The 20,000-nt window shown below is 34.2% G+C and overlaps 1 protein-coding gene across 2 annotated transcripts in view; it reads left to right on the top strand.

The window, feature by feature from the left end:
* The window catches only part of arel1 (apoptosis resistant E3 ubiquitin protein ligase 1), a 58,269-nt gene that overhangs the window by 27,784 nt on the left and 10,485 nt on the right, over nt 1-20,000 (top strand). For both annotated transcript variants that reach the window (XM_059520838.1, XM_059520839.1), the window contains exons 6-19: nt 3,044-3,270; nt 3,411-3,648; nt 6,376-6,545; nt 6,704-6,884; nt 8,142-8,386; nt 8,489-8,566; nt 8,695-8,836; nt 8,937-9,058; nt 9,197-9,272; nt 9,531-9,640; nt 10,060-10,239; nt 11,038-11,163; nt 14,391-14,520; nt 14,598-14,656. In XM_059520838.1, coding sequence (XP_059376821.1) covers nt 3,044-3,270; nt 3,411-3,648; nt 6,376-6,545; nt 6,704-6,884; nt 8,142-8,386; nt 8,489-8,566; nt 8,695-8,836; nt 8,937-9,058; nt 9,197-9,272; nt 9,531-9,640; nt 10,060-10,239; nt 11,038-11,163; nt 14,391-14,520; nt 14,598-14,656 — 2,084 coding nt within the window. The remainder of the gene's footprint in view (nt 1-3,043; nt 3,271-3,410; nt 3,649-6,375; nt 6,546-6,703; nt 6,885-8,141; nt 8,387-8,488; nt 8,567-8,694; nt 8,837-8,936; nt 9,059-9,196; nt 9,273-9,530; nt 9,641-10,059; nt 10,240-11,037; nt 11,164-14,390; nt 14,521-14,597; nt 14,657-20,000) is intronic.

Genomic DNA, 20,000 nt, shown 5'->3' on the forward strand with positions numbered 1-20,000 from the left:
TTAAATGTTTATTACCAACAAGCAAATTGCACAAATTCGTTAAAAAATTAACCCTGCAACACGGCCTTTAAGTCATTTGCGGATTAATGCGTATTGGAGAAGCGAACCGTTCAAAACGGTTGGATATGACAAACTGCTTTGTTTTGAACCGTCTTACAACAGACACGGAAGAGAAGACAATGCTGAATAAAGTCCTAGTTTTTGCTATTTTTGGACCAAAATGTATTTTCGATGCTTCAAAAAATTCTAACTTACCCTCTGATGTCACATGGACTACTTTGATGTTTTTCTTACCTTTCTGGACATGGATAGTACACTGTACACACAGCTTCAATGGAGGGACTAAGAGCCCTCGGACTAAATCTAAAATATCTTAAACTGTGTTCCAAAAATAAACGGAGGTCTTCTGGGTTTGGAACAACATGAGGGTAAGTTAATTATGACATAATTTTGCAAATTGGGCGAACTAACCCTTTAAAATGCTTGCTCATTTTTGCTCATACAGATAAGAGTAATACATCTTTCAAATCTGTAAAGACTCTACATTTATTTGTGTGCACTCAAAATAACAGCAAAAAATGCTTTTGTTAAATAATGAAAGCAGTCAGAAGTTCTTTCTGGCATCTTAGTGTTGTATATTTGAAAAAAAAAATTGTATATTTGTCTTACAGACATGAGAAAATATATATCTGCAGGTGCTGGTCATATAATTAGAATATCATCAAAAAGTTGATTTCACTAATTACTTTCAAAAAGTGAAACTTGTATATTATATTCAATCATTACACACAGACTGATGTATTTCAAATGTTTATTTCTTTTAATTTTGATGATTATAACTGACAACTAAGGAAAGTATAGTGAATAGAGTGAAATTTCCACTTTCAAATAAACCAATTCAAATGGAAAATTCAGATTATGTTATCCATATGAAACATCCACACAGGCACATACACCACTGTGGAGTTGAAGGGTCAGTGTCACTGCCTTCATTTTTAAGAATCTATTACCATAATGCTTACCACATCACTTGATATTGTTGACAAAAGCCAAAGGTATCTAAATTTCATTATATATTGTGTTTTTACACGTTTTGTTTGGTCTGAGAAGCAATGATCCTGTGCAACATTTAATGGTTGAAACATCATGTACAGCACCGTAGTTCTTTCTATTAGCTACAAGTTGAGTAGTACTCATCTCTGAAATATCAAATATTACTTGTTAACCCTCAGTTGAAGTTATTGGTTTGTTTATACATTTCATATTCATACACACACACCTTTTGGGAGTTTCAAAACCTCTGGTCATTGTATTTTTTTGATGTATGGAAAAGAGAGAAGTAAGCACTCATAAAAAAAATCCTTATGTGTTCTACAAAAGAAAAAAAATCATACCATTTTTGAGTAAATGATAGTTTTTTTCTGAATTCATCCAATTTTCAGTTAAATAAACACTTTTTATCTGATTACTTTGTACTAACATTTCTTTTTATGTTATTTGTTTGATTTTCTTGGGTTGTCTGGAAAGATAACTTTTTAAATTTATGTTGGCACACTTAAGTTTGGGGACCAGTTCTCACTATGAGCTAATTCTTAACTATGACTTTTGCCTCATTAAACTAATTTGTTGCTTATTAGTGATTAGTAAAGTAGTTGTTGTTTAGGTGTGGAATAGGATTAAAGTGCCCCTATTATGCAATTTCCAGCATTGCCTTTCATGCAGTGTGTAATGTACCTGTATGTGAATGTAAATGATTTTGAAAGTTGTAAAGCTGAAAGTGCTAGATAAATAAAGTTATTGTACCCCAAAATAAAGAATAGACTCTGTACAGCCTAGACGAGTAGTTAGTAATCCAAATCCCACTTCCATGATGGCTACATGTCACGTTGTAACCATAGACTGTATAAAAACATGGATGTAGTGTCCGTGATGTCACCCATAGGTTTACGAAGAGAGTTTTTGAAACCAAAAGTGGGCGGAGCGGGCTGTCACCATCTTGACAGCGTGTCACTCTAGGCTAATCAAAAACAGTCCTACCTACACCTAGCGGGACGGCGGTGACAGCAGCGGCAATCCATCTGTCACTCTAGTGGCCGCGGCCTTACTTATGCAGAAATTTAAGGTTTAATTTAATTAAAAATTAAGAGTTATAAAAAAAAAATCACCCTCCTCACAGTTGTCATGAAGGGCAAAATTAGCTATATAGACAAAACAAATTTTTGCACCAGGCTGTAAACATGTTTTTTTTTCTGCTGTAAAGTTGGGCATTTTAACATGGGGAGTCTATGGGACTGACTCCCTTTTGCAGCCAGCCTCAAGTGGCCAGTCGATGAATTACAGTTTTAGTCACTTCCTTGTCGGCTTCACAAGAGAGAGCGGGAGGTTGCCACTCGGTTGTAACAATTGCCTAATGTGCTCTGTTCTATGTTGGCAGACCGCGAAAAACTTGACAGCACCCACAAAAACATAATTTTACTGATGACTGCTTCTATAATATCGGAGAGTTCCAATACAGGATTCACAAAACGTTTGCTGTTGATTGTTGTTAAAGATGGATCAGTTTGCTGTTTATTTGGACCAGATGCTCCACTGTATTACAACCTGAAAGTATGATAAATATTTGTTTATATTTTCTATAGAGCCTTCAAAATTCAGAACTACTGAAATAGGCATATGAATCTTTAAACTGTTTCGAACTAATCGTTTGAGAATGACTGGAAAATTGTGATATTAATGCATATTTTGAGAAAACAAAAACGTGTTTTGACCTTGCATGCTGTTATCCTATTGTAGGAGACTCCCAAAACAGTATTAGGAACCTTAAAAATAATAATAGGCATAATAGGTGCACTTATAGGGAGCTCTAAATTATGGTCATGAAGAATAAGGCATTAAGTGCTTTTTAAGTACTAATAAACAACCGATATTCTAGTAATATGCATGCTAAAAAAGCAACTAGTTAATTGTCAGAATTGGTCCCTAAACATGTTATCTTTTACGTTTATTAATTGTCAGTATTTTAAGACTCATATACTCTCTTTAGGTGGAATAACTGTTTCCATCATCGCATTCGTCTTTACCATCAAATTTCTGTGTGAGCTTGCTGCTCGTGTGGTCAGCTTCTTACAGAATGATGACCCTGCCCGACATGGGGACCGCAGTATCTATGACTATGTACGGGGTAATTATTTGGACCCACGCTCATGCAAGGTCTCCTGGGACTGGAAAGAGCCACAGGAAGTGGGTCAAACCATGAGTTTCCGAGTGCAGGTGACCAATCAAAAGTTTTTTTTCATGTTGTGTAGCCTGTACTGACTCTGTAATTGACTAAACATTGGTGCTTCATGCAGCTCAGTTAAAATGACTACAGTTGTATGTATTAATTAGTTGTTTTTAAATCCCCCTCGCAGCTTTTTTACAAAAATGGCCAGCCTTTTCCTGCACACAGACCTGTGGGATTGAAGGTGAACATCACTCACATAGAGCTGGCTTTAGAAATCCCTGTGACCCAGGAGGTCCTCCAGGAGCCAGAGTCTAATGTAGTCAAAGTGGCCTTCACTGTGCGTAAGGCTGGACGTTATGAAGTAGCTGTAAAACTTGGAGGCCTGAATGTGGCTTACAGCCCTTACTACAAGATATTCCAACCAGGTAAGTACAGATTTCCTAATTCTTACTTTTCTAATACTCTGTGTTTGGCAAAAAAAAAGTCTAGCTGTGCTTAAAGGGTACATGTTTGTACCCTTTAAGCACACCTCTGTTCCCAATGAGCTCACATCATGTTTTATTAAAAATTCTTGTTTATTTTAAACAACCTATTTAAAGAACCTATTATTGCTTGATTTAGAAGAATCAATCAACAAGGCATTCAATTTGATCAGTTATATATTCATAATGAAGTGTCATTGCACATTGCAACATATAGACTAGTCCATGTTCAGCTAAGTAACACAAATTCAAAAATCAAATAAAATAAATAAAACATTTTATTCACGGGGATGGAACACAGAAACTAGACTCATTATGAAGCCTCTTAAAATGGATGTCAACTTATCAATAGTCTCTTAAGGCTGGAATACACTACACAATTTTACAGTCTGGAGAAGTTCACAGTAGTTGCCAAAGGTCTGAGCCAGTCTGTAGATTTGAGTGGACAGAATCTATAGAAAATCTATTAGCTTAACTTAGTTAAAACCATCAGTTAATATTTAAATTCGGTTTATGAAGTATTTTCATAGATGTTCAGTTTGGAAGAACTTAAAGAGAGCACTATGAGCTTAATTTGAGCAGCAACAATTTTTAATAAATTTCATGTAATTATTAAAATGACAAGATTTTGCAAAATAAATAATCTAGGTCATGTATTAAGTTCATACATATTTTATTATGAACAACTACTATTAATAATATCCATGAAATTATACTTTTTCTTATTGATGTCACACTGATGTGTGATTTTCATAGTAGTGTACCCCATTAAGCTCACTTTAAAATAATATGAAATCTTTAAAAAATACAGCAGTTTAAAACCATAGACTAGCAATAATCTGTCAATTTATAATATTATGGATGTAAAAGTACAAGTCACTAATGCCTGCAAAGTAATATATATTAGCGTAGCATACAATCTTATACAGCTAGTCAGCTAACTGTGTTCTGTAGCATCTGCGCTAATTATTTCCCACATCCAAGTTCCAGGTTATAATATGCAAAAGTTTAAACATTAATCTCTTAATTTTACAACAAGTAGTGATACCCAAAATAAAGGCTTAAATAACTGAAAAATGCACATTTAAGGAGCTACTCTTTTGGTGAAAGTTTTCAGACAGCTTTCAAAATGACAGTGTGAACATGTGGAGACTCATATCTCAGTGTGCAATGATCTGATTGACTTGAAATCACAGGAGGTATGTAGTAACAAACACATCAATTTGTTAAGACATCAAGTATGATAATACATTATTTTTTTCTTTCTATAATCTAAGCTTAAATATGGAAGTGTTTTTAAGGGGTACATGAGCTTAATAGGTACGTTGACTCTATTTTAACGTTTACTAGCATTTAAAGCTGGAGCGTAGCACCCACAGGCTGTCCTCAGTGATACCCTAATCTAGGCCTGGCCCCCAGAACATCATCCGCTATCTCATCAGGAGCATGCCCAGATGTTGTCGGAAGTGCAAACTGACCTTGAGTTGCTTAGATAAAGTACTGCATGTTTCTGTTTTTTTTTTTAATATAGCCCTTGGTGTTTTGAGTTTTCTTGGTTAGGAGGGACCCCCCCCCCCCCAAGAGCTTTGAAACAATTCAGACATTGCGTTCATGCCCAGTTCAGTTAATCATGATTGCTCAAACACATGCTTCTTACAAATTAGCAGTCAAATTGCAGTCAAAATAATTAAACTCCCCAGAGACTGTAATAATAACAAATGTAAGCTTATAATATAAGTTCAAGGCATCTTTTATCAGTTTAGTGGCAAATTAAAAGGTATGTCAACATATTATATAATGTTTTAAGTAATATAGCTATGCAGTAAATATATAACACTTATTTAATACTTATTTAATACAAGTCACTTATTTAAGTAGTATTGTACAAAATTGTGTTAAAACACAATTAAGCCTTTGGAAACACTGTAACAAAACTGAATTAACTTGAGCTGTTACACATACATGCATTTAGCCAGTGCATGTGCTGAAGTTGAATAGCAAATATGGCCAAGTCAAAAGAGCTCTCACAAAAGTTGAAGCTATAGAGAACATACATTATTACATTAGAAAGTCTGTGGTTGCAAGACAATTTCCAAAGCACTTAAAGTTCCTTGAGACACAGCTGACAGACTTGTTCATAAGTTTAAAATATGTTGAACCAGAAAAGCTTTGAGGGTGTTGAAGAATAGCACAAAATCATCAAGGATAATAAAATGTATGATTAGAGCAAGGGAGTAAAACCCCTCATTTTACTGTCAAAAACATGATTAAAAATTAAAAAATTAAAGCAAGATAATTTGATGAAAGGAGGCAAAAACATTTCAGTTCAATTTAAATATGAACAGCAAAATTGTTTTTTTAAAAAATAGTAATTAGTAGCTAGAAATAAATCATTATTATATCATTATTTTGAAACATTCTGCTGTCCCAACAACTTTGTCTTCCAGTGTAATTTCAAATATATATGTATGCTTGCAGTGTCTTAAAAACAGGCTTGCTCTACAGTATAGAAAGTATTTAAAAAGGGCAACAAAAAGAACCAGCATATCCTTTGCCAGTTTCCCTTTTGTTACATTTAAGCTTACATTAAACTGTGCATTTAGAAAAACTTTCTTTTGTAGTAAATGAAAAGATGCTGATGACAAATGACATGAATTGCATGTGTTGCAGGTACAGTGGTGCCATCCAAAACAAAGATAGCGTATCACTTCTCAACACTGGTTCTGACTTATGGACAGCAGCACATGCTGCAGATAGAACCACGGGATGAATATGGCAACCCCACCAGTAACTCTGTCTCACTTGTGGATGAGGTCAATTACAGCATGAATGTCCACCCAGTAAGGACACTTACTACATACCCAGAGTTTTTTTTATTAAAACTTTCAAAGTTTGGATATATGTCTTAGCATAAATTCTGTCATCAAAATAGGAGTTTCAGATTCAGCAGAATTTGCTGAATTTCCATTCATATCTCTCTTTCTTACTGTTCCTACAGTTGGGCACAGTGGATGAGGAGAGCTCAGATGATTGCTACAGCACATCGGTATCATCAAACAAGCCACAGTGCCAAGTTCTGATGAGGCTTACCTTCAGGAAAAAAGGCTGCTTCAGGGCATGTATCTCATACAGGGACCAGCCCCTTAGCAATGGGGAGTTTGACATCATTGTACTCAGCGGTGAGTTAATCTTGGCATTAGGTTGATAAAATGGGTCCCTTGTAAAAAAAATAAATAATAATAATAAACTTTTATTTTTATTTTTAAAAAATAATTTGCTTAACTTTTCCATTACATTAAATTGAAATTTTAAATCACAATTTTTCAAAGACGTGCAACATAAATTGGTGACACTAAATGTAAAACAGGTGACAAAAACAAATGCTAGTGCATACAAAAAATAACTACTGAACATACATTCTCAGAATAGTCTTAATATTTATTTCAAATCATCAGTATATAGTATTGAATGAATATCTATTGCCAGTGCTAAAATGTATTGCTCAGAATGGACATATTCAGATTAGGCTCACAAGGTTTTTTTATGAAAGTTTTGCATAAAACGTGAATACCTAATATTAAACCTGACTGATACAAGGTTTTGACCCAGTCTGTTTCAGTAGTGTTCAACCGACTTAAACAAATAACTGAACAGGTAGTTATGTTGCCAGTCAGTAAAGCTACTATTAATGTAACCCAGGGCTTTTTCCTGTGACAAGGGGTCACCCAACATTTCAGTAGGAAGAATTGCTGACAATTTTGTTTGATCTACAAACTATGTTTCACAACCAAACACATGTGAGAAGTGATGCAGAAAATAATGTAAGCCAATTATGGATCTACAGTGCTTAGGAAGAATGTAAGACTGTATTTATTCCTGTCAGAAATTGTTGCCTTCAAGAAGATAACAGTACAAGTTGTTTGTACACTGGTTTGCAGTGAAAAATAAAAAATAAAAATTAAGGAGAAGATGATTGCATGCAGAAGTTTGCTGATGTTTCTCTACAGATCTGACTCTAGCCCCTGAACTTTCCCATGCCCTGTATTATGCTTTTTCATTAGCTGTAGCAGTAACATTTCACACTGCAGACTTTGATTCGGCAACAGGTCCAGATATTTAGGATGCTTATGCTGTGCACACATGGCTGACTATTTATTTATTGCATTTGGCAGTATTCTTTAAAATCTGTTAATTCCAATGATCAGTAATATGCAAACTAACATTTGCCACTATAATCATAAATGAGGGGAAATGAGAAGTCATGGAGTTTTAGTGATCAAAGTGTAGGAACTCTGTTGTTCTCTTCAATGTAACTGTAAGGGTAACAGTGACAGAACACAACAGTACATAACATGGAATACATAACATCCAGAAGAGTGGAAGCACATTGATGTAACCTTGTCTCAATTTCTTTTCACCATTATGCACTCACACAGAAAATGAGAAGAACTGTGTGGAGAAAAATGTATCTACCCCAGGCATAAGCATCTACTTTGAGGCCTACCTCTACAGCATGGGCACTTACAGTAGTTGTCCTTGGCAGTTTCTAGCATCCTCCCAGCTTGCCCTGCAGAGACGGCCCTCCATGGGTGATGATGAGGAGGAACATGACTCCCCTGTAGAGGGGCAGTCAGAGAAAGTCAAGAAACCAAAAAAGGTGTATTGCTATATCTCACCAAAGGTAAAATAGATTTTTAAATGGGTTAATGCTACGTGTTTGTGGTTAATTTGTTTGTTAATATTGGTTCTTTGTTAATTTAAATACTGACTTATTGTGTTACAGCAATTTTCCGTGAAGGAGTTTTACCTGAAAATTATTCCTTGGCGCCTTTTCACTTTCCGTGTGTGTCCTGGAACTAAGGTTATCTTTTTTTCAGACTACCTTATTTTCTAAATCATTTGACCAAAACACTATTATTTTGCTGACAGCAAAGTCTGTTATTTTATTCAAGAATATATATATTTTTCTTTTTGTTTTAATTCTGGCAGTTCACTTACCATGGACCAGACCCTGTTCATAAATACCTAACACTGGTAGTAGATGATGGGATTCAGCCTCCCGTAGAGCTCAGCTGTAAGGACAGAAATATCATGGCTGCAACTTTTATCCGCTTTCTCCACAAGAATATTGGTTAGTGTGAGTGGTAGTGTGCTGTAAATACAATAAAATGTAAATATATTGTTGTGTTTGATTTGTGTTTTGTGTGTATGTGTGTGTTTGCATCTTCTAGGTGGATCAGAAACTTTTCAGGATAAAGTGAACTTTTTTCAGCGGGAGCTGAGACACATTCACACCAAGAGACCTCGCACTAAAACCTGCCTGAAAATCAGCCGTCACTCACTTCTTGAATCGGTGAGCAAATATGGCAGATCATTCCTTGTGGGCCATACAGAACAGTACAGAAAGATGGAATAAGTCTCTCAGTAGTCACATAAACCTGCAGCCGTGCAGCATTTATTTTAAAGTGACACTTTTCCTCACCTTTTTCAGTCTCTGAAGGCCACACGGAACTTTTCTGTGTCGGATTGGAGTAAGAACTTTGAAGTTGTGTTCCAGGATGAGGAAGGTTGGTTAACCGATTGAGGCTATTAGCTTTAATAACTATTCCTGCGCATTTCACAAAACCGGTCAAGAGCATAATGAATTACATAAAATTAAATTACATAAATAACATTAAAATAAAAAATAAAATAAAGATAATTTTTTTACCATTAAGATTTGTTTTTATTGTGACATTTTCATGATTTTTTTTTTTTAACCATTAATAAACCCATAATCATATTTAAAGGTTAATTTGTTCTATGTGTTTGGGTGTGTTTATTAGCTCTGGACTGGGGTGGGCCACGACGTGAGTGGTTTGAGCTTATCTGTAAGGCTCTGTTTGATACAAATAACCAGCTTTTCACACGCTTTAGTGACAACAACCAAGGATTGGTAAGTCATAGATGTACAAAACAGCTTTTTAAGCTGCTTGATATTGCAAACTTGTATTTCTTATCGTATTATTTTAATATATTGTTGTAATTATAAACACTGGTTTGTAGCACAAATTGTTTTATTGTTGTATTTAATGCATTTTATTTTTCTAGTTATTTACTTAAGGCAACTAATTAATTGGAAGTCTTGCACATTCACAGGAAATATGTTATTATAATATTGCAATGTATGGTGGATAAAGAATTCTGGACAATTGTCTGTGTATATTACACTGGGATATGAGAAAGTATTTTAGAGGGTATAAAATTACAATCATCACCTTTAAATGAACTATTGTGTTATACTCATTTATTTTTTCAATGTTGATGTTGGTCAAGAGTTGAAATAGAATGAGCTGTTCTATGTTTTTTGGGCAGGTCCACCCAAACGCTGATCGCCCCCCTCACCTGAGGATGAAAATGTATGAGTTTGCAGGTCGAGTGGTGGGGAAATGTCTATATGAATCAGCTTTAGGTGGGTCCTACAAGCAGCTGGTACGAGCCCGATTCACCCGCTCCTTCTTGGCTCAGATAATTGGATTACGAATGAACTATAAGGTGACAACTGATTAATTTCCTGCTAATAAATATACATTTTAACCTGTTGATATAGTTTATGACTCATTTACAAATGAATACTCATTTTATGAGTAGTCATATCTCTTCTCTTTGGGTGCAAATTTTGCAAAGCATACCTGTAAACGTCTGGTATGGTACTGTAAACTGTTCATACCAATTATATTTGACCCTGGACTACAAAATCGGGGTGTATTTTTACTGGGGTATATTTTTTGATATAGCCAAAAAAACATTGAATGGGTCAAAATTATAGATTTTTCTTTTATATCAAAAATCATTAGGATATCGAGTAAAGATCATGTTCCATGAAGACTTTTTTGTAAATTTCCCACCATAAATATATCAAAACTTAATTTTTGATTAGTAATATGCATTGCTAAGAACTTCATTTGGACAAATTTAAAGGAGATTTTCTCAGTGTTTTGATTTTTTTGCCCCCTCAGATTCCATATTTTCAAAGTTGTATCTCGGCCAACTATTGTCTTATCCTAACAAACCATACATAAATGGAGAGCTTATTTATTAAATTTTAAGATGATGTATAAATCTCAGTTTAGACACTTAGGGGTTTTGGGGTCCAGGGTCACATATGACAATCAAAATCTCTTTTTTAGGCTGAAATGTGAGGTTTATCTAAACATAGTAAGTATATAGTTATTTCTAATATCAGAGCCCGTCAACTTTTTTTTCAGCACAGAGTTTGCAAGTATGCAAATACTCTTACTTTCCTTGAATGAAATTGTGTTTAATTTTTTTTGTTTTTCTTTGCTTTGGCAGTACTTTGAAACTGATGATGAGGAATTTTACAAAACCAAGGTATGCTTTATTCTTAACAACGATGTCAGTGAAATGGACCTGCTGTTTGCTGAAGAAAAATATAGCAAGTCAGGACACCTGGAAAAGGTAGTCATCATAATTCAATGAAAAACAAATAAAAAATGAAATCTGTTCATTTTAATCTTGATTCCAATACGATTATACAGTTAAGTGCTTGTGTGTGTGTTAAAATGATCTTAAAGTGATAGTTCACTTTCAAATTAAATTTTGGTATGTTTTAGCATACCTCAAGGACATCCAAGATGTAGGTTTCTTTGTTTCCGCAGTATTTCCCATTTTGATATTTTTAGGTCAAACCGTTCTTCTCTGTGACTCATATAATGGAGGTCTATGGTCACCATCTCAAAGAGCATGCACAGAGGAGTCCAAATTAAACAATTCCTCATCATAAGTACACATTGATGACCTAAGACACGAAACGAGCGGTTTGTGTAAGAAAATGAACAGTATTTATATCGTTTTTACCTCTTGTACACAACCACGTCCAACTCATCTGAGGGCGCGAGTGCTTCCTGATGTGACGTGTGCGCGCGCTCTGGCATAGTCTGCGCAAGCGCGGAAAGCACCGGAAGTGATCTCTCGCGCTTGAACATCACTCATTGTTTACTGTTTACCACACGATACGCCACCAATCTGCACTGTCTGAAATATAATGCAGTAATTGTAATTAATAAATTTGTCTGTAATGCACCCTATAATCGTTGCGATTATAATAAAAATACAACACATTACTCTATTAACAGCAAAAAAAAATCCATCGATTAATAGAGTAATCGGATAAAATGTGTTTTTGCTTAATTAAAGTGCAATATTAATTATGCAAGAGAAAATAAGACTCCTGGGTCTCTTAAAATGCAATTTTTTGAAAAAAAAAATTTTTTTTCTTTTTTTAAATGCATAGAACGCAATGCACACATCAAAAATAAACATTTGATTATTACCCATTGTTTCTCTGTCTGTACTTGTACTGTGAACAATGACAATAAAGTTGACAGATGAATTAAGTGCATTTAAGTGCCATTCAGTTGGGGTTGTAAATAAAGCATTTTCTGAGATGCACATTAAACATTAAACACACAAAACATTAATTTAATTTATCTTTTAATTATTGAAAATTAACTTAACTTTTTGGTAAACAAAGGGGATTTACTATAAAAAAAATAGAACCTGACGTGAGATTTAAAATAAATTTAAAAAGGCTTTCGAGGCAGAGTAATTTGCCTCGATCATTTTTTGTAATCGAGTTACTCGAGGAATCGTTTCAGCCCTACTGTCAATGTCCTTGTCGTCGTCTTGTAGTTGTGGCATTGCTATGTTCCATTTGTGACAACATATGCTCTCCACTTCTGTTGGCATCTCACAACACTTGCTACTAAAACACCACCAATTTTGAAGAGATCTCTGTCTCTCTGAGGCTTGAAGACGTGCTGCTGCAGAGGATCGCTCCTGAGTACTTGATCTGTGTATTCTGGTTCAAATAAATATGGTTATGAAAAAAAATTAAACGTTGTCTGTTGATATATTGAAATTGTCTTCCATTGTAATTTCCTGAATGTCTAAATATGTTTAGATCTTCACAGTGAAAGGTAACACTTCCGAAATCTCTGTGTAAACCATAGACAGTAAGTCAAGTCAAGTCACCTTTATTTATATAGCGCTTTAAACAAAATACATTGCGTCAAAGCAACTGAACAACATTCATTAGGAAAACCGTGTGTCAATAATGCAAAATGATAGTTAAAGGCAGTTCATCATTGAATTCAGTGATGTCATCTCTGTTCAGTTAAATAGTGTCTGTGCATTTATTTGCAATCAAGTCAACAATATCGCTGTAGATGAAGTGACCCCAACTAAGCAAGCCAGAGGCGACAGCGGCAAGGAACCGAAACTCCATCGATGACAGAATGGAGAAAAAAACCTTGGGAGAAACCAGGCTCAGCTGGGGGGCCAGTTCTCCTCTGACCAGACGAAACCAGTAGTTCAATTCCAGGCTGCAGCAAAGTCAGATTGTGCAGAAGAATCATCTGTTGTGTAAACAACAGTGTAAACAATGAGTGACGTTCATGCGCGAGAGATCACTTCCGGTGCTTTCCGCGCTTGCGCAGACTCAGCCAGAGCGCGCGCACATGTCACATGAGGAAGCACTCCTGCCCTCAGATCAGTTGGATGTGGTTGTGTAAAGGAGGTAAAAACTATATAAATACTGTTCGTTTTCTTACACAAACCGCTCGTTTCATGTCTTAGGTCATCAATGTGCACTTATGATGGGGAATTGTTTAATTTGGACTCCTCTGTGCATGCTCTTTGAGGTGGTGACCATAGACCTCCATTATATGAGTCACAGACAAGTACGGTTTGACCTAAAAATATCAAAATGGGAAATACTGTGGAAACAAAGAAACCTACATCTTGGATGCCCTTGAGGTAAGCTAAAACTTATCAAAATTTAATTTGAAAGGGAACCATCCCTTTAAGGCAGGGGTCTCCAATCCTGTTCCTGAAAGGCCTACATCCTGCAGAGTGTAGCTTCAGCTGGCTCCAACACACCTGCCTGGAAATTTCTAGTGGGTATAAAGACCTTGATTAGCTGGTCCAGGTGTTTTTAATTAGGGTTGGCGCTACAACTCTAAAAATACCTCAATTCGCAAATTTTTTTTACACTCGCTTGAGGTGGTTTTTGACTTGTGTGAAAAGTGGTTATTGCGAATAATGTTAGATGGAAATGCATTTTATGAATAAATTCCTCCAAGCGCATTAAAAAGGTCATGTGACTTTGCTTTATGGGACAGTAAATCCCAAATAACCAGTGGACCAATTTCTTTCCACAGCATCTGAAATGTTGCTATATGGTCATTCGGAAATGCCAGAGCAAAATCTGTCATCAAAGTATTTCTGTATAATTGCCTCTTATTACTATTAAAGACTGTGTTCCCAAACAGTAGCATCGACCTCCGAAAACAATAACTGCATTCATTGCGTTTCGTCTGCTCGTTCTGAGGTGCAAGTAATTTATTATATTCAGTAGCTTCTCCTACTTTTCTTAGTGATGTATAGTGCCAGTTTATCAGAAAGTGACTTTTTTTTTCTATTTGACTCGTTGGATGGAAACTGTGCTTGTTCGCAAATGTTTTGTGCAATATTCCAATTTTGCACATAAGTTAAATTCGGAACTTCGGATGGAAACCTGGCTAGTGGCTTCCAGAAGCAGGTTTGGATACCCCTGCCTGAAGGTTTATTTGATGGTACAGGTGAATTTTTGTTGTACGCTTTCACTTATAGTAATAATATTGCAGGTAGTGGAATTGATATCTGGTGGTGCTCAAATTGCTGTGACAAATGAGAATAAAATTCACTACTTAAACCTGTTGGCCCAGTACAGACTAGCCAGTCAGGTGCGAGATGAAGTAGAACACTTCCTTAAAGGTAAGAGCCCAAGTTTCTGTCTCTTTATTTAAACCTTTGTACAAAACCTCTTTAACTGAATTGCCTCTTCTGTTCAGGTTTGAATGAACTGGTCCCTGAAAACCTTCTGGCCATATTTGATGAGAATGAATTGGAGGTGAGAAATTACATCAAACTGTAGATATACAGCAAGTTAGAATAATTGAAAATCATTCAGTAATAGAAGTGTATTAACTCTTTGAAGTCGATTAACACGTATACGTGTTATGAGGCATTTTCTCTTGATTACCCCGAAAAGAACTTAAATTACACTTTCAGTTTTATTCGTACAGATAAGAGCAATACATCAATCGAATCTGTAAAGGGTCTCCTTTTTTTTGTATACAGACATAACAACAAAACTTTGTGCATTTAACAAACAAGGTGTGCTGTCTGCAGCCTTTGTCTGTGGTGATCTTCATTTACAAACGCGTAATTAAAATGAACTGTAACTCAGTGAATTCTCAATGAAGAGACATGAGAGATATCTATAGAAAGCTTGACATGTCTACTTTTAAACTAAACAAGTGCTGGCGAAAACAAATATTCTGTAATAAAGTAATCCATATGAAAACAACGCAATGTCCGTTTTTCACGTCTCCCTTAATTATCTTCTAATGCGACCACTCCCCCGCGCTGAACGGACTATTCAGATTCTAATGTTTCACTAATGCGCACAGCTTGAATACGCCCACACAACAGAAAACAATGCAGCGAGACTGTTCTTCAAGTTTTTTTATTTTACTGTTTGTTTCGTGATGAGAGGAATAAGACATAATTCACCCCAAAAAGATGTGATGTGGATTACCTCAGGATTTAAGATTTGGATTTCCTCTTTAGCTCTTTATTCAGCAGAGATCATAAACATGAAGTAAGTCTCTTTTTATTTATTTATATACTTGTACTAGTTTTCACATAACTTGTAAACATTTTACTAGTTAGACTTTTTCCAAACTATAATTCCTGACTAAATGTATAATCAAGTGAAACATTGTGAAGTTTCAATAACAATATACAATACTATACCATTCAAAAGCTTGATGTAAAAAGTATAAATGTAACAAATAAATGTAAATGTAACAAACAATGCTTATCTTTTAATTTATCCCCCAAAAAACCTGAAAAAATGTTCTCAGCTCTTTTCAACATTATTATTAATAATAATAATAATGATAACAATAAATGTTTTTTTTTTTTTCGTAGAAAATCTGATTGTTAAAAGGATTTCTGAAGGATTGTGTGACTGGAGTAATGATGCAAAAAATTCAGCTTTGGAAGTTTGTTCCTTATAAACTGTTTAATTGCACTCGCAAGTGAATATTAAATTATGTTGTGGGATAATTAAAAATATTCTAAATAAACTACAAACAAAATTATATAAATTTTTGTCCTCACATTCTTTCTTGTAACTCTTCCCTCTCAGTGGCACAGATGACTGAGAGGCTCATTATGCAGCTCATTATGCAGGTCTTTGTCTTCTCAGGTGTAAATCACAATGATATTCATGAGTTGACGCCTACTCGCATATGACTTTTACAAACAAAAAGTGTCTTAGAAAATTTAAATCAATATATTGTTTTCTGTGAGTGAGCAAACAAGATGATTTTCACATAATTTAGAAATAAAAATTCTAGGCTACAAGCTCCAGTTCTCAAAAATCCCGGGAACCATTGTTCTTTATGTGTTTTATGGCCTTATTCAAGTGATTTAACATTTTTAGTTTTTCACTAACCACGCATAACATTTTTTTTTTCCCTCAAAAACACAATCATGTACATACATGCTGCTCACATATTATTATAGCCCAGTTTGTGCTGATTACAGTGAGATTAGACTTTAGCCATTTAGATATTTATAAGAAACTGAAAAAAGCACAAATTTCAGGGCATGAGAAAAAATTAATAAATGAAACCTGCAAGATTTAGCTAAATCATTGAAACTCTAAAGAATAGACGGATTAATAAAACGTCCTCATATTTAAACTACAGTTCTCTCATTATAGTCAACAAAGTGCACACAATGTAAAAAAGAGCTTCATTGACAACTTCAGTGATTTTAGAGGGAGTCTTCTTTACTTGCTTTCATATAATTTAAGTAAAGTAAAAATAATAATAAGAATAATAATAAATAAATTAAATAAGAAATAAATTTCAGCTGCATTTAAGTGCAGGTGTGTATAATATTCCGTAAAATATCAGTGTAAGATTTGCGGCGGGCATGATGCTGCATTTATTCTTATTTGTCTACATATTTTATCTTCATTACAAATCTTGTTTGGTTTTATTTTGTATAATTGCATGTAAAAAAATTTTTTACTTTGTAATGCATATGCAAAATGTGAATTATTCATATTTGAGTGTTTGTGCAGAAATTATAAATGCGCGTGCATGAAAGGGAGGTGCCCTCTCAATCACGTGTTCCTGAAAATGAAATAACTTAAAATTGGAATTTCTCACATACATGATAAATATATCTACTGGAAGCTTGAAATGTCTTTTAAACTAATCAATTCAAAATGAAAGCATAATGTAATCTGTGAAGGTTGCATTTCTCTCTAAAGGCGCGTCCATGTGGAGCGAGTCAGCACTGTGAACTTCATTTTGCAGCTGACAAGAAAACATTTGTTCATTAATAAATAATTAATGTCTCCTTTTTCTCAATTATTGGGCTACTTCTGCCTGTGCTTTGTGGCATACTTAATGCATGTGCTTGAACGCGGAATATATTAAGGCTCATTATAGATTATAGATGTAAATTTAATATAAACCTGTGATTAGTTGAATAATGACAAATGAACGACTAGTAACTAGAAAAATCTTACATGGGGGCTGACCTATTAAATACCCTCAAGACATCTCTGTTAAAGTTTTAAATCATTTTATACGCGTTTGCTTAAATTCTTCTTTCAGAACGGTCCATTTTTTTCTTCTTCTGAAACACAAAAAAGAAAATGTAAATAAAATTTTTATTTTGTTCGAATGGCCAACCCTTCTGTTCAGATATTGTTGCTTCTGGTTTATACATTGTAAATCACAGAAATTCTACAAATATTGTTTTGTGTCACGTCTGTAACGCATGTATATTTCCCAAATCTAAAATAGCCTATAAAACATGTTCATAGACGGATACTTTACTGATGTCTGGACTCTGTTTGCGATTTTGAAAAACATAAAGAAATGGTTCAATATACTGGTAATGAATAGGCTACAATCTGTGAGAATTTATATTTCATACATTCAACAAATAAAGTTAATGCAACAGTTTGTATTTTTTTTTTAAATTAAGTTATAATAACTAATAAACTTTATTGCGCTATACAGTAGTCAACATTTGAAATGGATCAAACCTTTCTTTAAAGTTGTTTTAAAACCTGTTCTGCAAGTTTGAAACCCTCTTAAGACACTATCCATATGAAACAGCAAGAAATTCACACATTTATATCAACCCCCACAAGCTATACAGATCTGCCCCCCAAAAACCCAACCCTCTCCAGCTGAACTGAATTCAGTCTGTTTTTTGGCTGCGAGGACAGTGTGTTTTTATGTTACTGGGTTGAAATATGCCTGCACTCACAGCAGCCATAGCTACTCTTTGTATTCATTATTTTCTCGCAGACCATAGTATTATTTTCACTAGGCCAAAATAATAACAAATTATAAATTGATAATTAATCATTATTTTTGCAAAAATCATTGTTATTTGTTAAATTAGGCGTTTGAGAAAGGCTTTAAGACCAAGCGGACTCCTCCACCAGCTGCTCGCGCTTCACAGCGCGGGACTCCGCTAACTGACTCAGTTTAACCGTCCGTGGTTTGACTTTACAAAATCAGTATGAGGTGAATGCAACTCATTTATCATGAGCCCAATATTTAGCAATGCAGGAAAACATTCAGCCTACCTGAAGGAAGACGTATTTCATTGTAAATTAATGCTGTTAAATAGAGAGAGTAGGCTATTCTTAAATGTGGAGCTCATTATATTGAAGTACAAATCCAAACACCAGAAGCAACCTACAATCTATGACTGTTTCATTGAAAAGTATGTTTTTTGTTTATTCACAGGCAATATGGTTGAAATAATATTTAAGTTGAAAACTTTAAGTGCTATTGTTTAAAAAAATGATTTATTGACTAAAGTTTCACAGACCTTCAGTTGTTATGCTTTAAAATTCCATGACATTTGTAATTTCAAAGTATTTTCCCTCCTAAATTACTACCCCAATTCTATAATGGTAAAATTTACTCATACTGATGGCATTTTATGACATTATTTATTTTTATTTTTTAGAATTATTGTAGCTTACATACATGGGTGAATCAAAACAAATATGATAACTTTTTAACTGCAGGCAGATATAGGCCTGTATTATTATACATTACAAATATTTGGATCGTCCCTTATTATTTCCCTTATTTTATTAAATAATAAATACTTATTTTCTTCAAGAATAAATATTATAAATAAAGAATGGGTGCTTGGTTTCGGAAAACGAATACAGCTCATAAAAAATGATATGTTGAAAAAGTCATGCTAACATAGGCTATTATTATTTCATAGAAATAATTTTAGCAATTAAAACCTTTTTTAATACTAAATTTAACTTGAATTTCAATACTATTAAACTGACTTTCAAATCTTTAGGAGTTTATAAGTTTAAATGGTAAAATGTCACAGTGCATGTTAAATAGTCTAAATTTAATTCTGTCTTGTATAGTATCCGAAGACCTGGATTGCATTTTAACATTTTTTTTTTTTTTTTGTGATCAATTCCTGTATAAAATGTGACAGCAACCTTTATATCAAACATTTTTAAATCTTCCACAGCTGAGCAACGTGGGAGGCAGGTTGAGTATGCGAAGTGAAGTAAAGTCCTCTTCAGATGCAATGAAAAAAAAGCAGGATAAAAACATCGAAACTTGTAAAAAGTTAACAACATTGCCTAGATTAGGCCCATACTCTGTTCCTAGTATATAATGTAAATTGGTTGACCCACAATAACACATTTTAACCGATTAATTGACTATTTTCATTTGCTAAATGTTTTTTAAATATGCTAAAAAATAAATTACGTTTGTGAGAGTTCCGTACATTCCGAAATAATAACGGCAGGCCTAATAATGTTATAGGCTAATATACCAACAGGATATTTTTTGATCCCTTCACTTTAAAACAAATCCTTTAAATTTAACAAATTTATCAGAACAGAACAAGAATTAAAAATATATAATTCTAATGGATAAATATAAATGCAGTATATAATAATATAGGCTTACAAACCAAAAATTTTTTTGCACAAATATGCCAGTGGACCGTTGCTCGTGATCAATGTCACAATTCACAATTTTTGGTCCCACAATAAAGGCATAATTCAAAAATGCAAAGTGTTAGCAGTTTGAAAAATCAAGAATAATAACAGAGTTAATAAGAAATTATTTGTAAATGCTGGACCGTTCTCGTTTCGT

The sequence above is a fragment of the Carassius carassius genome, chromosome 32, assembly GCF_963082965.1.
Source record: "Carassius carassius chromosome 32, fCarCar2.1, whole genome shotgun sequence".
In the NCBI taxonomy this organism is placed as follows: domain Eukaryota; kingdom Metazoa; phylum Chordata; class Actinopteri; order Cypriniformes; family Cyprinidae; genus Carassius; species Carassius carassius.